The sequence below is a fragment of the Ambystoma mexicanum genome, chromosome 2p (genome assembly GCF_040938575.1).
Source record: "Ambystoma mexicanum isolate Mex_15411 chromosome 2p, UKY_AmexF1_1, whole genome shotgun sequence".
In the NCBI taxonomy this organism is placed as follows: Eukaryota; Metazoa; Chordata; class Amphibia; order Caudata; family Ambystomatidae; genus Ambystoma; species Ambystoma mexicanum.
In genome coordinates, this window is record NC_090923.1 from 58,280,758 (window position 1) to 58,301,277 (window position 20,520).

Here is a 20,520-nt window from a genome sequence, read left to right on the forward strand (position 1 = left end):
CTGTTTCTGTGGTCACAGAAAGGGGGAAATGAAGCCAGTGCATGCAAGTTTCACTGGGTTACTCATGTTGCTTTTTTGGGTTTGCATGCTTATTGAAGATTGGCTACTTTAAATAGTCAATCTTCAATAAACAGGTGTGTGTGTCTGAGATTGTACCTGCTGCTGCAGATACCTTAGCCGTTGCTTAAAAAAACCCTGCAGTCAAGCCTCATTCTGTCATTGTGACTTTTTGAGCACGTGCCAGCTGCCAGATTGATTACAATTCCACTTGGCGCTAAAATAGGCCATTGAGTTGACATTTCCATGCGCCACTAAGAATATGTAACACACTTTACACCATGAATACGTGTCTTGAAGCACACACCCTATTCCCCCCTCCGGATACTCCCGGGCCGAGACTATTGTAAATGGTAGCAGCGTGAGGCAATTGCATTGTCCAGATTGTCAGGGGTGGACTGGGAACTAAGAGGCCCTGGAAATAATTACTGGGGACCAAAAGAGGCCCTGGAAATTATGTTCAAAGTGGCCCCATATGACACATTTTCAGCAAGCCCAATGCTTTTCCTATGAGAATATTTGGAAATACCACACAAAAGAGGCCCAGGGTGCAGAGGCCCACCGGGAAATCTCCAGAGTTCCCTATAGGCCAGTCCACCCCCCCCCCCCATTGAGATTAGCAAAGATGTAGTGAAAACAGATCCATTACCACTGCTGTTCTGCAATTGTGTAATGAAGGGATCAGTCTGTGCTCATAGAAAGCATCCTGTTTTGAGCACCCGCCCAGTCTCGTGAACAAGAGCGCACCCCGCTCCTCTCTTCTGCTAATCACGATAGAGCGCGCGACCATGAAAGGGCTACGTTGAAAAACACTATTTACATTAGCCCTGGGGAATTGCAACCATTCTGGTCAGATTGCTTTTTATAGCTTGTTTTCCCCCCAACGATTGCTACCAGCACACTGCATTAATTTTTGTCATTTTTGGAAAACGATTCCAAATATGCGATTTATTTCTTCAGAAGGTTTCCCCCCCACACTCTGAGCAGCTGCAATTAAAATAATTTCCCTTGCATGCCAACTATTAAAAGCAAATTAAACCGCAAGCAAATGATTGGTGCTGTTTACTGTGGCTGACTGAAATAAAGTGAAAGCAGATAATACGATTTTAAAAGGCGGCATCGGCCAGAATGAGTCAAGAAACCCTGGATTCGCTTTTGCAAATATTGGCTCAGTGCAAAACATACTCGCGTTCAGAATATGACATGCACAAAAATCACTCGTAGTTCTGAAACCATTCCTGTGTCAACATTACAATGCCTTGTGAATCGCATGGGCATGTCTTTCTGGCGTCATAGCTTGCTTCAACCAACCCGTTCATGGGAAACATGCAAAGGCCACATTATTATCCATACATTTTCAAAATGAGTTCTGCTAAATTAGTGGTGCTGCACCTGCTTATTGCTATTTCATATTGCGATTAGTATGTCTGTATTGCATAGTACTTGTCTAATTCAACTTCTAATACAGCTCCATAAGCATTCAGGCCCAGTTTTTTCTTAACCGAATGGGCGGATGCTGTTTAGAACATCTCATGGGTTGGTAGTGTTTTATTGGTTCCAATTCAAAGCCTAGTAAGTGGATGATCGCATATGAATGCCAGCAACAGCATGACATTATATTTCTCCTGGTTATCTATATAATGAATTGCTTTATGCATACACCATAGTACAGCTATTCTCAAAACAAGCTGCTGTAAAATACACCATCACACTTGCACACGTAAGAATTATGTACAACCATTAGTATGTAAAACCTAATACTTTTTATGTCATATTTATGTGGGGTTGGGCAGTAAATTGCATATTTTGGATGCCATTTTTCAAAAATGTTCGCAGGCGGGAGAACCCCCTCGACCTCTTTGTACCGCCCTTGATAGGGGGGTGGGCTTGCTAATTCACCCAGAGAAATGTACGCCACACTACCTTTCAAAGTCACCAGCCGCCACTGGTCAGTGTAATAACCAAAATGCTGATGGTCTCTCCAGAAAGTATGACCTACTGGATTAGGAGATTCAGTACTTTGAATTGGAGTGTTCAAAAGTCCTTCCCACTTAAGAATATTTGTGTGATCTCTTGTTGTATTCTGAAACCTCTTTACTTTGACACTCATCTCAGGATTTCTCTAAATGTACCAGTGATGCATTAATGTCCACAGTGTCCTAGCATTGAAGTCACCTGAGGGTGTAGGAAGTGTCTGTGTGCCGTCCCAAATGGGTATGTGCTGATTTAGAGAAACTAAGTGTGTATTTTTGGAGTGTATTTGTGTGTTACGGTTATATTGCCCCTTCATAAAAAGGTTTATTCAAACTGGCTGTTAAATAAATAATTGGTTAATCAAGAAACAAACCTTGAATGTAAGTGTTTATTTGGATACTTGTCACTGTGAATCTGTGTAACCACTCTACTGCTCACATTGACACCTCTTGGGATAGGCCTGGCTGCTCAGCCACACTACCAACCTGTGTAGTACATACTTATACCAAAGGTTGGGTTCCTAGTGCCAGGAGGTCAAGGTTGTTGTAGTGCTCCCAAAGGGTACTGCACCAAATCTTCCCTAACAATCCTTGGAACTTAAAAAGAGATTAGAAATTGACAGTCATGACGCACACTTTAGTTACTCTGGAGAGAGACGCAAAACACTAGGTTAGTGCAGTTAATTATCGCTCGCGTTATTACATTAGAATTGGCATTGCACTTTTGAATCTTTCACTGGTTGGACCTTAGTTTGAATGCGAGCAAGTTAAGGAAAGGTTATCCATCTTTCCAATGCTGAGTTTCTCCATCAGCTACACAACACTGGTTATTTACACAATACCGTTTTTTTAACTAGATACTTTTTCACTGTAAAATAAATCCACTTAGCTTTTGAAATTACTGAAGTTCACTTGACTTTATTTCCTTATTGAGTTCATATCTTCAAATTATGAAATCTTATTCTTCTCCTGACCAGGCTTTTCACTTGAATTTCTCTGGAGCTCAAAGTTCTGTGACCTTCACTTGTTGATAGCTGAATGAAAGGCAGTTTAGAAGATTTAACATGATTCCAAACTACCTCACTACTGCGGGCTAACCAATCAACTCTAAGAATCACCTCCACCATCTTGATCTGGGATCACACCTATCTGCTAAATATGCAAGTTAAGGGGAACTAGGCCTTGAATATCTTTTCAGAAGAAAACATTGCCAGATTCCAACCTTCTTCCTGCAATTCACCACCCTCTATTACACCTCAAGGGCCCTTCCTAGCCTGCAGTTTATAGGGGGACCTGAAACACTTGTGTACAAGCACAATAGAAATAAAATATCAATCCAATGAACTGCTCTCAAACCTTGATTCCAAATCTGTTTGTTCTCATCCTCCTTGATCTCTCCTCTGCCTTTGACAGTCAATCATGTCACCCTCTTAAAGCGTCTCCATTACACCCTCAGCATCACAGACCATGCACTAGATTGCTTGACGACCTTCCTGTCTAATCGACCCTCCCATCTGCAACTAGGCCCCTTCCTCTCCTCTTACTTAACACTCTACCTGGGGCATCCTTCAGGGCTCTATACTATTACCTTCAGCATCTTTCTTGCCCCTCTGGCCCACCTGATTTCCTGCTCCTCCCCACATTTCCATTAGGGTGATACTCGGCTCTCCTTTAAGCTTACCTCCTCTATCCCCTCTTCCTCCTCTCTCATTCCTGACTGCTATTCAGGCATGGTGTACAGCTAATGATCTCTGTCTTAATGCCAGTAAGACTGAGATTCTTCTCATTGGAACATGGACCCTAGTACCTTGCTTCCATCCCGCTCTCTGGCCACCCTCCTTGGGACTCGTCCCTCCCCACACCGTCTAGTGAGGCAAAAAGCCTTGGTGTCATTCTCTCCTCACATCACAGACCTTGCCAAGAAGGCCCACACTCAGCTTCACCTCTTCAGAGGCATTCTCCCCTTCCTTTCTTTCCCCCAGAAACTCAATGTCTCTCTAGAGCTCTGGTTCTCTCTAGGATAGATTACTGCAATAGCCTGTTCCTCAATCTACCTCTTTCCACTCTTCACCCCCTTCAACTAATTCAGAATATGACTGCAAGAATTATCCTCAAGCCCAAGAACCACATCTCTCCAGCCCTTAAATCTCGCCATTAACTCCCAGTGGCTGCAAGGATCAAATTCAAGGCCCTCTGCATCATCCACAAGGCCTTCTGGGGCCTGAGACCCCTCTACATCCAACTATATCTCCCTAAATACCTCCCCGCTTAGAGCACTTCGGTCCTCTAGCTCCAACAATCTGCAGGTCTGAAGTTTCTCCAAACAGAGAGTGGAGGATAGATCTCTCTCCTCGGCAGGTGCCTCCCTCTGGAATAGCCTCCCTGCCCCTCTCCGACATGAGCCAGATCTCCTTATGTTCCGGAAGCTCCTTGAGGCTCTTCTCTACCTCCTTCCCCCTCCTTTGCTAATTGCCCCCTCCAGCAGATGTGACCAGTGGCCTGGTTCGCTTAGGAATCACACAGAGCACAAAGCCCTCCCTGAATAGTCTTCACCAGAGCGCCCTACGAGCACTGCCCTCGCCCCTTTCTCCTGACCAGCCTGGCAAGACGGGCTAGTCAGGGAAAGGACCCCACCCCAGCCTGATCCATGCTGCCCGCACACTTAAATGGTGGTCTCCCTCTCCCCCTGTCATTCCCTGGAACTTGCCCCCACTCTCTTCCCCAGTCCCCCTCACCCCCATTTGATCGCTGCCTAGCCCTTGGTACGGGCCCCCCGCCCGAGGACGTGCAGATGACTCTTGGATACTGAAGCATGTGTGTACTGCAAAATAATTAAAATTATTATGAAGCAATTACATGGCTTTGAAGCTCATAGTTATATCATGCCTCAATACCCAGGAGTGTCTATACATGTGTTGATGTATATACAGTCTATAGGCTGTTGCATTTATTTACATAGTACTTCTATTGAAAGAAGGCAGTGTTTTGCTGTGCTTTCTTTCCTTGTTAGGCAGAGAATTGCAGTAGTGCTGTGCAGCTCTTTGGTAGAGGAAAGCAGAGAATTGCAGTAGTTCTGTGCATTTCCTTGGTAGATGTTAAGAGGGATTTGCAAAATCCAGAGGCCAACCTACTATGGTGAACAGGAAAGACACTGAAATCTAACCAAACCCAATCAGGGTAGATAGAGTGGTAAGGCTTAGACTTCGGAGAGTGGTCTGGTTCTTCAATGAGATGCACACACAGTTCTCCAATAATTCCAGTTACATAGGTAAGTACAAAAATATACAACGATTTATTAGGCCTTTAAAATACACGCTGAGCAATTAAACCTGTAGGTAAGTATTGCCATACGACGATGACGAAGTGTGAAGGAGCATGGATAACTGCACACGTAAGTTAGGGATAGTGTTAAATTACCTCCCCTGTTGACGCCCTTTTCGTATTCAAAAACAAGATGCACTGTAATACTCTGCACCAGCTACTGGATGTCGGTAAATGCATAGCATGTGATTCAAAGCAGATACAAGCCATAGCAAGACAATTACTGGTAAGTAATATTTGCCTAATAAATTCACTCTTGTGAGAAGATTGAAAAGCGTTTGATTCAAAACGAGTAATCTGATTGAGAAAAGGTGGTAGAACACATACGAGCAACACTAGAATATTTCCCTAAAATTTAGGAAGTCCATCCATGAGATGGAATATGGCATTTATTACGTGCCTATATACGAGTGTTTCAAGGTGCGATGAGACAAAGGAGGAGGAAACAAGGGGAAGACAGACAGCGATCCTACTAAGCCGGGTATCATTCAGATTGCGCAAGTGCATGGGAAGAGGGGGAAGGGAAAGTGCCTGGGGGAAGGGAGAGGGGAAAGTGCAGTACATGGGGTGGTAGAATAAATGAAATAAAAATGGCCAGCTGGTGGCACGTGCAAGGAAAGTGCAGACAAAAGTGGGACTGTAGGGATACAGAAAACAGTCCCCACGTGCAGGAATTGCCAGGGAGGCAGTGCCAGTGGGCAACTGGCGGGGCCTGGGCCAGAGATCAGAAAGGGTGGCCAGGTAATCAGTGCAGTTTCTGTCAGGAATTCAGCAGGGGAGAGAAAGCAGAAGCAAAGAGGAAGGTTTTGAGGTGCTTCCGGAACCAGAGATGGTTCTCAAGTTTCAGGGAGGCAGGAAGGCTGTTGCAGAGGGAGGCCCCTGCCGAAGAGAGAGATCTACCACCAACTCGTTGCTTGGAGAAGCGACTGACCCTGAGGGAGTTGGAGGCGCAAGAGCTCGAGAAGGAAGATATTTAGGAAGAGCGAGTTGAAGGTATTGCGGGCCAAGGCCCCAGAAGGCCTTGTGGACAATGCAGAGGGTTTTGAACTTAATCCTCGCAGCCACTGGGAGCCAGTGCAGAGATTTCAGTCCTGGAGAATTAAGTTGCAGAGGGCGGAGAGTAGAGGCAGGCAGATTTAGATAGAGGCTGTTACAATAGTCCAGCCTAGAGAGAACCAGGGCTTTGGAGACAGTAAGCTTCTGGGGGAAGGAGAAGAAAGGAAGAATACCTCTGAGGAGGTGCAGCTGGTAGTATGACTTCTTAGAGACGTCAGAGATGTGAGGAGAGAAGGAGAGTGTGGAGTCGAAGATGACCCCAAGGTTTTTAGCTTTGCAGGTGGGAACAGGAAGAGGGCCAACAGATGCCGGCCAGAATGCTGCAGGGAATGAAGGAGTGGGTGTGCCGATTGAGTAGAATCTCAGTCTTACTGGCATTAAGGCAGAGGCAATTGGCGGCACACCACTCCTGGATGGCAGACAGACGGAGATGAGGGAACGAGAGGAGCAGGCCGAGGGTAGCCTGAAAATGAGCTGGTTATCATCCGCATAGCACTGAAAGTTGGCGCAGAGAGCGGCGATGCAGTGGGCAAGGAGTGCCAGGTATTGGTTAAACAGCCAGGGAGAGAGGTTAGATCCCTGGGGGACACCACAGGTAGAGAAAAAGATATCGGAGAGGAAGGTCCCAAGTTGGGCCTAGGAGGGTCGGTCGGAGAGGAAAGAAGTCAGCCATGCCAGAGCCTGGCCAGTGATACCCAGGTTATTTCAGAGACGTTTGAGCAGGATGGCATGGTTGACAGTGTCAAAGGCAGAAGAGAGATCAAGCAAGATGAGAACACACAGGGTGTTAGAGTCAAGGTTGGAGAGCAGGTCTTCACGGATGTCCAGGAGAGCAGTTTCCGTGCTTCTGCCGGCTGTGAAGCCAGACTGATGGTCATGAAGACAACCGACAGTTTCAGTGTGGAGATTAAGCTGGGAGATGGGCAGTTTCTCCAGGAGCATGCACAGGAAGGGAGTGATGGAGATTGGCCGATAGTTAGCCTGTCAAGAGGGGACGGCAGAGGGTTTCTTAAGAAGAGGATGCACAAGGGAGTGCTTCAAGGGGGATGGGAAGACTCCAGTGGCCAAGGAGTGATTGCAGAAATCAGCCAGGTCAGGAGCCATGGAGTCGATGTGGTCCTTGATAGTTTTGGAGGAACAGGGGTGAACCTGTTTCAATGAGACTTTCATAGATCAGACTTGTCTAGAAACCTTGTCTGCAGAGAAAAGGAGAAAGGCAGAGAATGAGGGAGGGGGGTTGGCTGCAGAAGGGCCAGAGGAAGAGCAGGGAATAGAGGGAGGGAGGGAGGCAATATGAGGTCAGTGAGGAGAGGATGTCCTGAGTTTTGTAAATGAAGTGAGAAGCCAGTGCCGTGCAGAGGGCCTGGGAAGGTACAGGAGAGGTAGAGACTGCGGTAGGATTGGCCAGTTCCTTGCAGATTTTAAAGAGTTCAGCCGAGTTGTTAGATGCCGCAGAGATGCAGGCTTGGATATGAGCTCTCTTCTTGGTGAGAACAGAGAGCCGCTATTGCCTTTGCAGCAGGTGGCAGGCTAGTTTGTCAGAGGATGAACTTGAAGTACGCCATTTCCTCTCGGCCGCCCTGCACTTGCGTTTTAGGGTGACGAGGTCTGAGTCCTACCAGGAGTTACACTTGGCTTTGGGCTTTAGGCAGATTCTCATGTCAGGGGCAAGTTTATCAATAGTATCAGAGATCGAAAAGTGGAGCGTGGAGAGGGCTGTGTCAGGGTGAGAGTCATCCAAAGGTGGGGGAGAGGGTGAGAAGGTAGCGGCGAAAGCCTCAACTGACACACGCTTCATGGGTCGGATGACCAAGAAGGTGGGTGGCAGTGATGGAGGTGGCTTAGCCTGAGGGCTAGGGAGGGTAAGGTGGGAGGATAGGATGAAGTGATCACTCCAGGAGAGAGGAGTGGATAGAGGGACAGAGGGGAAGGTCTGAGGAGATCAGAACATCGAGAGTGTGCCCTGCAGAATGAGTCGGACCAGAGGGGAGAATGGGGAGTTGAGAAAGAGTCGCAGAGGTCGCAAAAGAGTCCAGATGGGGGACCGGGGGCATCCAGGTGGATGTTGAAGTTTCCAAGAAGGAGGAGTTGAGTGGTTGAGGCCAGGAAGAGGAGTGAGGAGGAGAGGTCCGCCCACTCAGAGTGGAAGGAGTAAATCTGACCAGGTGTTCGATGGATGATAGCCACAGTAAGGGAATGGCTAGGGGAGAGAGAGAGCCTGTAGACGAGGCATTTAGAATGAGGCCTAGCGCCCTACAGTCATCAGTTTCAAAATATATACATTTCATGTAGGTTTACAATTGATTTGGATGATGCAAGTGATTGGGATTCTGAGTTCCAAAAATTAAGGAAAGTTCAGGTAAGTAGCTCTCTGGCCCACTTCACCAAGGAATGCTTACGATGTGATCATAATCTACCCCACTACCGATCTGAGTCGGGAAAGAGTGATCGGGCCAGGACTTTAACCTATGTAACCATATGGAGGATGGGGTTGGGGGGGTTGTTTTAACTGAACCCCCTTACTCCGGTTTCTCCAGAAACCACTTGTTCTGGATTCCATTTCAGACACATTCTTCTGTGCTTGGTCCGTTTGAGGGTATGCCCAGGGGTCATGGGTGCAGAGGTAATTTCTGAAAGCAGAATTTTGTTTCAGTTGCGGTTCCTGAATCACAGTTCAAGGGACTGCAACGAAAGGAAGACTACCTCCATTGAGCGAAGAAGATTGATTGCAAAATGCATTACCACAGGCAGGCGGCGACAGGTGATTTTCGGATGGTGTCCAAAGGAGAAAGCCCTGATGAACATCCGTTGGGACTAGAAGGGGGAATATGAAGGAGCAACTTCTTGTAGCACAAGTTGAAGGTCCTTCAAGTCCCAAGTATGCACTCGTAACAATAATGACTGCAGCGAGGTAGCCCAGGACAAGAGCTGGTCAGTCCACTGGGTGGTTCAGGGACTCTTCTGAACGCTCAGTAGGCATGTATCTGATCAATCTCTGAGCAGGGGATGAGCCTGGTTGTTCCCATCGGTCCAGTGGTCGAAGCACTGACAAGGACCTTCTTGTGATCAGGACAGAGGAGTAGGGTTTCCATGCGACTTGGCTGGAGTTGATGCTGGTCAGCCGCCAATGTCTGTGGGCTGCTCTTCATATAGGGGTCTTGGTTCCACCGACAATCTGTCAAATGGTTGCAGGAGACCTACTTTTGTCGAAGTTCTGGACTGGAAGCCCGCCCATCTTCACCAATGGTAAGAATCTGCACCATTCAGAATGGCAGTGGCTGTCCATTCATGGATAGCCACTGGCAACACACTCTGGGTCACAGATGTGGACTGGGACCGGACATTCCCAGCCCCCACATCTGTACGTTACTAAACAGCATGTTTTCTAATGGGTGCTGATTTTGGAAGCCTTAAACCGTAAATTCATTTAACCTGACAGATGGTAATTCTTGATCTGCGGCATATGGGGCTAAATTGGTTGCAGGATTAGAACTCCATGTTCCTACTGCCACTACAGATGATTTCGAAGGTAGTCCATGTCCACTGCTCCCAATGTTCACGTTTTTTGTACAGTGATGCATGGATGCTGAAGTGGTTATTAACAAAAGTAGGTTGAAACAGTCCAATGAGGCTGGTCCTTGTGCCATATCGAACCTATTTTAACCAATCTATATTCTTGTTACCTTCCCTTTCTCTAATAGTCTTTCCTTAGTTCCCGCATGCCCAAATCATCTGAGAAAACACTTGAAGTCAAAAAGTCTGTGCGAAACTTGACCATGGTTTCGATGGTGTTGATATTTTTCCTCTCCACACAGATTATTGACCCAAAAATGCCAAGAGAAGGGATGTTCCATCATGGTGTTCCAATCCCGGTCCCTCCAGTGGAGGTCCTGAAGTTGGGTGAGCAGATGACACAGGAAGCACGAGAGCATCTCTTCCTCGTACTGTTCTTTGACAACAAGCGGACATGGTAAGAGCGTAACTAGTAGTTGTGCATGTGAACTACAGGTCTGCTGAGAAGTAGAGCAGCTTAGATTTTCTCCATTCTTAATTTGCACTTTTATTGCAATGCATGATTTACCGGAGGAGGGTTGGGAGGCAATTAAAGGGCATATCTGCAGACAGTTGCTATATACCCAAAGTCGCTTCTTGCAACACATATGCTTCGCTCTCCCTCTCCAGTGGCTCTTTTCGGCAGTGGGGTTTGTACTTCACCATTCAGTGGCGCATTTCAATGAAGTCCCAAGTTTCATATGTGTTGGCATGCTCCCAGCCTATGGAGTCTTGGTGGCTGAGTAATAGGCATTGGAAATGTAAGAACATCTCATTGCTTTTGTTGCCTACAATGTGGGAAAAGAGGGAAGGGAAAATATTTTCAGACTCCAAGGATCCTAATTCAGGACCATTACCTAACACTCATAGCTGCTTTTTTCACAGAATTTCAGCTATGCCAGTTTTCCTGCAACAAGAATTTAAAACCGATTTTAGAAGCTGAGAATATCGCATCTAGGGAAGCTTTCTCTATGACATACCTATTTTTAGTAAAATATTTCCTTTACATTTGCTTATACTTTTCCCATGTTGCTAGCAGGACGTTTGTATTATTAAATCGCTATGGATTTTGAGTAGAGGGCCAGTCTTCTTCCTAATATGTTACAAAGGCCCAGGCAACACTGAGTTTACTACTGTGTGTGACAAACCCCCTGCTTGGGTTAGACGATGGGGCTGCCTCGAGAAAGTGGACTGGCGAGCCCCTGAAGAGAGTCAATACTGTAGTCAGCGGGAGTCCGCTGCACCACTGGAGGAACAGGAGCGATCAAGAAAGGCAGACTAAGCAGTCGAGACACCCACCCCAGTCCTAGCGAGGTCTGGAGACGTGCCAGGCGTCCCAACAAGGTAACGGGAGGCACAGGTATCCCAGTGGGAACACGGGCGGAGAGAGGGTCTTGGATTGGCCCCTGGCTCAATCCTAGTGACTTGAACATTGTAATAAGGGTCGAGGACCCCAACAGTCAAGATAACAAATCTGTGCAACTGAAGAAATCTTCCTCCGGTCAGGGGTAAACACCTAACCACTGACCATCAGAGACGAGTCACCAATATAGAATAAAATTCTAGAAGATATCCACCAAGGGTCAGCGGAGAAGAAAACCCATGTGACCGTAATAGAAGAGTCTGGGACCCGAGTCAAGAGAAAAATACCAGTTGTCTTCCGCGTGGCAGTACTTGGCAGGTTAGTGAACTAGGTCTGCCGAGTCGAAGGAAAAGAACCTGGGTTTGGGACCCAACCATATTTGAACCTTGATCTGGTGTTCAACAGAGGAGATACTGAAGAGTCCAGGGGCAGGGAGTAATTCCCCCTGGATCTAGTGTGACTGACAAGTTGTAATGAGAAGCATCAGGAGGAGGGAGTGATCCTCCTGATATCAAATGGCGGAAGAACAAGCTTCCAGCCAAGGGGCGGGTGTCATTCCCCCCGGCCTTTGACTACAAAGTGTTAAGAGAACTTTCCAAGTGACCTGATAAGAGAACTTTCCAAGCAGGGGAAGGGAGGCATTTTTCCCTCATACATCAACGACCCAGGAGGAAAAGAGTTGTTGGGTTTGTTTGTTTTGTTTCAGGACATTTCCAACCAGGGGGCTGGAGTCATTCCCCCTGGTGAACATGGTTTGAACTTTGCTGTGTTGAGAGTACGCTAACCAGGGGAAGGGAGTCATTCCCCCCTGGTGAACATGGTTTGAACTTTGCTGTGTTGAGAGTACGCTAACCAGGGGAAGGGAGTCATTCGCCTGGATAACAGTTTATCCTTATCTACTTTAGTTAAAGGTGTGAGGGAAAGGAAATGGGATTTTGACACTGGACGGGGGACACTTAAGTTAATTAGACATTCTGACAGATCCTTTTTAGTCTTTAGTTGAGGCAGGGAAACCCCTCATAGAAATGGGGACAGATATGCTTTTCCGTTTCTTTTTACGAAGATTACAAGCCTTTACCAACCACCATGCCACCTTTGTGTCAGTCTCCCTCTTCTGAACCCTTACAGTAAGCATGAGCTAAAAGCATCTCATGTGTATCCAGCATTTACCAGTGACCAGGAGGTAACACTGGGGAACGAGGAGCAAGTACATAGTGTGTGACCGTGCCAGCGTTGTGGCCCTGTCCGGATGAGGGGGAGCCCACCCCAACCCGACCATGGTGCCAGAGCGTGGGCAAGCCCACCTCCTCCCCACTCTACCTGCGCAGATGGTACACACTCAAAATGGAATCCCAAGCTAAAACTTCGAGCACAGAGGAAAAGGGGCCAGAACTCTAGGGACCAGTTTTTGTATGCCCAGGGTGACTTCCTGGAAGATGGGTACCTGGTGCAGGTACATGGGAAGACCACCTGGGTCTTCTTAGACTCTGGCAGCACTGACAGCAGCATCTGCCCTGAGTTTTTATCTGTTAGGCAAGATTGTATACAGTACACTTTGGGTGCACTACAACAACCCTGACCTCCTGGCAATTGGCACCCAACCTTTGGTATAAGTCTGTACTACGCAGGTTGGTAGCGTGTTGAGCAGCCAGGCTTATCTCAAGAGGGGTCAATGTGAGCTGTAAGGGAGTTACACAGAGATTCACAGCGACAAGTATTCAAATGAAGTCTTACACACAGCGTTTCTTGATGAAACAATTATTAATTTAACAGTCAGTTTGAATAAGCCTTCTTCAGAAGGGAACAAGATAAAGCAACACGCAAATATACTTCAAAATACACTTAGTTTTCTAAATCAGCAAATACCCATTTGGGATAGCCCACGGACACTACCTACACCCTCAGATGACTTCAATAGTTAGGGTGCTCGGGGCATTAATATATCACTGTTGCATTTAGAATATTGTTGAGAGGAGTGTCAAAGAGAAGAGGTTTCAGAATAAGACAATTGTTCACACAATTATTCTTAATCCGGTAGGTACTTAAAAAAAAACAATGCAAAGTCAGTTAACTCTTTCTTAGAAGGAAGACAAAACACATAAGCAGAGGAGAGCAGTCATTCAGGGAGCCAGGCCATCCAATGTTAAGTTAGTAAAAGTCAAGGTGACCTGAAGCACTTCTTGCAGGTAAGTAAAAGTCTTGCACAATGTTTTAGAAATCTTTATAGAAAAAGTAGAATCAAATGTAGGGTCTCAAGCTTTTAGGCCTGTGAGTAGTAGAAGATGCAAGCAACTCTGCAGGAGCAACCAAGACAAGTTTCAACGGAGAACAAGCAAGGTGGCACAACAAGAGGTAACTTCTCCAGCATGGGGTCTGGCATGGATTCACATGCTCATGAATATTCCCCGTCGTCAGGCTGGGAATCCTCGGTAAAGAAAAAATCAATATCAGTTTCGTTTCGTTTCTGATCTGTCTTTCGTAGTAGTAACCAATCACTGATCTCTGCGTCATACTGACCACAGCCAATGACTGCCCTCTACCTAAGCCCCGCCTCTGGCAGCCATCTTCAGATTTTTACCGCACGTTCAAGTGTTGGGATCCTCGTGCTATTGCTCTCGAGCGTTAGTGCTTTTTTTCACGTTTTTTCTCAGAAAATGTTCTCTTTTTTCGGACACAAGAGCCTCAAGCTCCACCGTTTCTTCATCCGATCAACGGGGACCCGTGTCGGATTAGTCTACGCCCCTCGAGGGTGAAGATTTCGTCGAGCCACGCTTTTGGAGGACTCCAGAAGTTTCTCAGGCCCATCTCGGACATGGTCCAGGAGAAGGGAAGCTCGACGCACGGAAAGCTGTTCAGGGTCTGCCCTGGATGCCAGCTTCAGAATGTCTTTAAGGAGGACGAACACTCCCTTTGCCTTTACTGCCTACATGAGGACGAGACGCACGTGGAGAAGGACTGTGCGTTTTGCGCAATATGTCGGCGCGGACCATGAAGGACCGCCATCAACGTCTCGCCAACTGGCTGGAAGGAAAGAGCCCGTTGGGCGAGAAGTAGTAGTAGTCAGAGCGGTCTTCTAAGACCTTTGAGGGCGCCCCGGCGACGGGGGTCCAACAGAAGGCCAAGCACCGCGAGTCCGCTGGCACCGGGAGCGCCAAACGGTCGGGCCATACGGGCGCCAGGCAGGGCGCATCCTCCCCGGCGCCATCAACCACGAGCCAACGCTCTGGCTCGGGTAAGAGTAAGGCCGAGCACCCGGCGAAACTCCTGGAGAGACCCCGGTCGTGCCCTAAGGCCCCATCGGAGGGGGAGAGAGGTGGTGTCCCTCCCCCTAAGGAGAAGGCGGTGAGCGCACCTAAGGTGGTGAAAGCCTTGATCCATCCGGCCAAGGCCTCTATCGAGACAGTCGCGGCGGCCCTGGCTCAGCCTGTGGAGGCTACACCAGTGGTGGCGACCCCGGGGCCCAGAATCTCCCTGCCACCGCGGAGGGAGTCCTCTTTCATGCCCATCGACAGGACCCCTGTGAAACCTCCGACGGAGAAGAAAAAGGGGGGGCAGGAGGTCGTCGTGGACTCGGCCTCAACCTCTGAGGAGCTGATCGAAGTCTTAGGCCACGGCGCTGGCGTGGAAGAAGGCCATCCTGTCGGGAGGGACCCCGACGTGGAAGACGACGAGGGCGTTGAGGATGCCGACAGGGCTCCTGATCGCCCGTCGGATCCCCCTCAACCAGTGCCGCAAGACAACTCGGCGGCCATTTTGTTGGCTATACAGTCCTTATGCTCGGAGATGAGGACGAGGCTGCCGTTACCACCAACGGAGGAACCACTCCCGATGGGGGACCCGGAGCCAGGCCCTTCTGGGAGCCCTCCCCCTAAGAGAAGAAGGATTCATCCTCCACCTCCTTTTCAGCCATCGCGCCCTGTTCAGCCCTCCTCCCCGTCCACGACACGTGGGGATGATACGGGGACTGACACGGCCGCGACGGGTACAGACGACGAGGTTTACGACGAGGATCTCCCGTCATCACCTCCCACCCGGGCTTCCCCGCCCGACGAGATTGGATCGTTTCACTCCATGATCGCCAGGGCATCCGAGCTTTTCCAGCTCTGCCCGGAAGAGAAGAAGGAAGGTGTCCTTTATCAACGGCGCGAGACGAAGAGGAAGACGGTCCTCGCTGTACCTCTACTAGACGAGCGGGGGGGGCGCGGACTCTACGTCCACCTCCCCGCCGGACGGCGAGGGAAAGAAGTTAGCCACGATGGGACGCAGAGTCATCTCGTCGGCAGCGACGACGATTTAGGCGGCCAACGCCTTGGCTATCGTAGCCCGCTACGACAGGGAGTTGTGGTACAAACTGGCCCCCCTGCTGGACTTCCTACCAGACGACAAGAGGGCGGAAGCCCTAGAGATCTTGCAGGAAGGAGAGGTGGCGTCGGACCACGCCATTACGATTGCAACGGACATCGCTGACACTGGATTTCGCCATTTGGGCAACGGCGTGTGCCTGAGGCGGCGTGGATGGCTCAAGGCTACTGACTTCCGTCAGGACGTGCAGACCAGAGTCTTGGACATGCCGTTCGACGGAAACAACCTGTTTGGGAAAACAGTGGACGATTCCCTTCAAGCCATCAAGGCGGACACAGAGACGGCCCGGGCTCTTGGGGTTCTCCAGCAACGGCGGCCGCCCTTTCGGGGCGGCGGAGGCAAACGGGGTGCCTCAAAGGTTCCAGCGGCGGATTTTCCACCTACCGTCAAGCGGCCCGTTCGTCATCACAGGAAGCTTACAGGGGACGAGGTATGTCAGGCGGACCCCGTCGTCGTCGCCAAGGAGGACGAGGCGGCAAAGCCTGGTCAAAGCAGGACTGAACCGGCCATGGGGTCGGGCCCCCACCGAAGCACCCCGGTGGGTGGCCGGCTGGCGAGCTTCGTCGGCGTGTGGGAGTCCATCTCCACCGCCGTTGGGTGCTGGACGCCCTAGCGCAGGGTCACGCGCTCGAGTTTCTAAAGAGGTGCCCGCGCGTCCCCCCTGTGGCCAGGAAAGAACATCACGTCCCTCAACTTCTCTTGGAGGTAAAGGCGATGCTCAAGAAGGGTGCCATCGAGCTCGTCCCAAAGAGGCTTCGGAGCTCCGGAGTTTACTCAAGATACTTCCTCGTGAAGAAGACGACGGGAGGATGGCGTCCCATCCTGGATCTACGACGACTGAACAAATTCATCAAGGCACAGAAGTTCCGGATGGGCATCCTCCAACACGTCCTGGGTCAACTGGAGGAGGGCGATTTCCTGTCGTCATTGGATTTGGAGGATGCCTACTTCCATATTCCCATCCTAAAGAGACACCGAAAGTTTCTCAGGTTCGTGGTCACTACCAGTTCAGAGCCCTTCCCTTCGGATTGAGGTCGGCACCCAGGGTGTTCACCAAGTGCCTCGCACCGTTGGCGGCGCAGCTGCGCCGAGAGGGGATCCACGTCTACCCCTACCTGGACGACTGGCTCATCCGAGCAAAGACGATGGAGCTCGCCGTGGAGCACACAGCAAGGACCGTCCAACTACTCACGGACCTGGGATTCTCCATAAACTACGCCAAGTCCCACCTGGTGCCCGCGCAAGACGCACTGTTTCTGGGAGCGAAGCTCGACACAGTGTCGCTTCTGGCCTCTCTGTCGGAGGAAAGGACGAGGGCCATCTTGGGCAAGGTGCAGCGGATGCTGGTTGCGGACGCGGCCAGGGTGAGGTCCATCAAGTCCCTCCTCGGAATGATGTCTTCTTGCATTTATCTCATCCACCTGTGCATGCTCCGGAATTCCTGGACGCGCGCTGGATCCAGACGACGGGCAGCTTCGAGGAGAGGATCACACTCAACGAGAGTTTCCGACGAGCGATCCGGTGGTGGGGCACCCGCGCGCATCTGATGGCAGGCATGGACTTCCAGACCCCCGGCCACCAGGAGACAGTGACCACGGATGCCTCCCTGGAAGGGTGGGGAGCGCACACCGAAAATCTGCACGCGAGAGGCCTCTGGCTTCCGACGGAGAAGTCCCTCCATATCAACGTCCTGGAGCTCCGTGCAGTGTTTTGGGCCCTCAGGTCCTTTCTTCCGTCCCTCAAGGGCAAGGTGGTGAGGATCTTCACCGACAACACCACCACCATGTTCTACATCAGGAAGCGGGGCGGTACCAGATCCCCAGCCCTGTCCAAGGAGGCGCAGGATCTGTGGCATCCGTCGCCCAAGGGATGTTTCTGGTGCCGTTTCATCTGGCAGGGATAAAAACCATCGCCGACTCGCTCAGCAGAGAGCTGCGCTCGTGCCACGAGTGGGAACTACGACAGGATCTAGTGGACCGCCTCTTCCGACGGTGGGGCACACCCCAGATCGATCTGTTCGCGACGGCGACGAACTCCAAGTGCCGGAGGTTCGCCAGCAGGTTTCCCCAGCCGAGGAGCATGGGCGATGCTTTCTCGTTCTCCTGGGAGGGCCTGTTTCTATACGCGTTCCCTCCATTGCCATTGCTGATCCGGCTCATCAACCAGCTCAAGAGGTCACGGTGCAGGATGATCCTCGTCGCACCTACGTGGCCGAGGCAGATATGGTTCCCGGACCTTCTGGACTTGTCGGCGTCCCCGTCAATCAAGCTGCCTATGGACGCGGATCTTCTCTCCAGGGAAGGAGACGCCATCCTTCATCACGACCCGAAGTAGCTGAACGTGCAGGCCTGGCTTCTGCAGCGTTAGAGTTTGGAGGATACGACATACCGGCCGACTGCAGAGAGGTTCTTGCAAAGGCCAGGGCGTCCTCAACTCTTAAATGCTATGGACACAAATGGAAGAGGTTCTCTGTCTGGTGCCACGCACAGAAGATTAACCCTCTACGGATTACGGCTCCCCAGGTACTGCCGTACCTTCTGACGCTGGCCAAGGCTGGACTGGCGCACGCGTCCATCAAGATTCATCTTACTGCGATCTCCCGATACACCAGAACTACGGGGTGGACGTCTTTGTGGTCTCATCGTCTGGTGAAAGAATTCATGAAGGGACTGTTCAGATCGTTCCCGCCGGTGAAGGCTCCGGCCCCGGCGTGGGAGCTCAACGTGGTGCTGACCAAGCTCATGGGACCTCCGTTCGAGCCTCTGCACTCGGCTCCGTTGAAGTTCTTGTCGTGGAAAACAGCGTTTCTTGTGGCCATCACCTCCGCACGAAGAGTGGGAGAGATCCAGACCCGTTCCTGCAAGCCCCCGTACTTGACTTTTCACGACACGAGGGTAGTGCATCCCTCCTTCGCCTTTGTCGCCGGCCGAAAGGACTTTGCACTCGCTGGATGTGGCTAGAGCGCTGAAGTTTTACGTGGACCGCACGAAGTGTTTTCGGAAGACGTCACAACTTTTTGTGAACTTTGGACCTGTCAATCAGGGGAAGGCTCTCAAAGGCCTCCATTTCCAGATGGCTCTCCGGCTGTATCATGTACTGTCATCGGTTGGCAAACCGACCGCTGCCTGGCCGTCTGAGAGCCCATTCCACCAGAGCGATCGCAGCTACCATGGCGTTCTTGTCTGGTGTGCCCTTGCTGGACATCTGCAGGGCTGCTACGTGGAGGTCGACGCACACCTTCACAAAATTGTACTGCGTCGATCGGGATTCCAGGGAGGAGTCCAGGGTCGGCCAAACAGTGCTGCGCAATTTGTTCGCCTAAGGTGAGCCTGGTGAGGAGGTAAGAATTGCTTAATGTTGAGTTTGATGTAATGCTTAATGGTGAGCCTTTGCCACCTCCCGTGGTTGTGCATGTGTGTACTGCTATGTATTCTTTATTCATGAGCATGTGAATCCATGCCAGACCCCATGCTGGAGAAAGAAGAAGTTACTTACCTGTAACTGTTGTTCTCCAGCATGGGTCTGGCATGGATTCACATGCGAACCCTCCCGCCTACCCCTCTGCGGCTCTTCACTTGGTCATCTGAAGATGGCTGCCAGAGGCGGGGCTTAGGTAGAGGGCAGTCATTGGCTGTGGTCAGTATGACGCAGAGATCAGTGATTGGTTACTACTACGAAAGACAGATCAGAAACGAAACTGATACTGATTTTTTCTTTACCGAGGATTCCCAGCCTGACGACGTGGAATATTCATGAGCATGTGAATCCATGCCAGACCCATGCTGGAGAACAACAGTTACAGGTAAGTAACTTGTTCCTTCTCTTAGACTGTACAGTACCTTTAGGTTGAAGAAAAGTGCAGCAGATGGGTTTGGTTCCTGTGCAGCTCTGCAGATCCAGGTGTTCCTGGGCCTCAGTCGTGATGACAAGAGGGAGGACTTCTGGGGACTCCTGCACTGCAATGAGACGGACACTGACCGCAACAAGCAATCTTCAAAAAAGTGGCACTCTGGAGTTTCAGCTCCTCGCATCTACTGCAAATAGCATCGCGTTTCCTGGATGTCGAGATGGGCTTTCTTTGCATCTGGGTTCCAGCACTCTGCTCAGGTGGCTGAGGCTTGGTCAGTCCTGCTTTCTGGGAGTCCGTAGGGTCTTCCTGGAACTCTTGGCCAGCTTAAAAGGAACGCGCACGATCTGGTGTTCCCCTCTGGCTATTCTGTTCCAGCTGCGACTGCAGTGGAAATTCAACCAGCTTCGAGAGGATGTCCAGGTGGCTTACTTTGGAGTTGATTGGTCCAACCAAGTCAAGGGGAGAAGTCGTCCTTGCAGGGCTTCTCTAGTCGAGACAAATTCGGAGATTCAGCACAGCAGCAGGGCCTCACCGGGCAAACCAACGGTCCAGCAGTTGCAGCAGGGGTCTCTTCCAAGTTCTTCTTCGGATTCCTTCGTCCAGTGGTCGACTCTGCCTTCCAAGCGAAAAAGCCTTGCCTTTTATGCAGATTTCTCCCAGTTACCCAGCAGGGTGGCTGTCCTTGGCGGACAGCTAGCTGGCCAAACACCTAAGAGTGCATTTCTGTCTCCTAGGAGACTAGGCACAGGGAGTTTTGGGCACCTCCCTCGCTTACTGCCCACGCCAGACACCCTCAAGCCAGAGGTGGGCTTCACTCGTGAATCCCGCCAAAGACGAAACTAAGGAAGGGACCAAACCTGGTTTGGCGCACAGAGTAAATCTCAAGAAGGACCTTTCCACAAAGAGATTTGCGAAAAAACACGACCAGGGCCATTTTGACAAAAATAGCACCCTTGGGTGCTTTACTGCAGCTGCGAACGCAGCCT

The 20,520-nt window shown here is 50.2% G+C and overlaps 1 protein-coding gene across 5 annotated transcripts in view; it reads left to right on the forward strand.

Annotated features, from left to right (window-relative positions):
- The window catches only part of BRPF1 (bromodomain and PHD finger containing 1), a 551,318-nt gene that overhangs the window by 472,625 nt on the left and 58,173 nt on the right, over positions 1-20,520 (forward strand). For all 5 annotated transcript variants that reach the window (XM_069643245.1, XM_069643247.1, XM_069643248.1 and 2 more), the window contains one exon: positions 10,223-10,377. In XM_069643245.1, the coding sequence (XP_069499346.1) occupies positions 10,223-10,377 (155 nt within the window). The remainder of the gene's footprint in view (positions 1-10,222; positions 10,378-20,520) is intronic.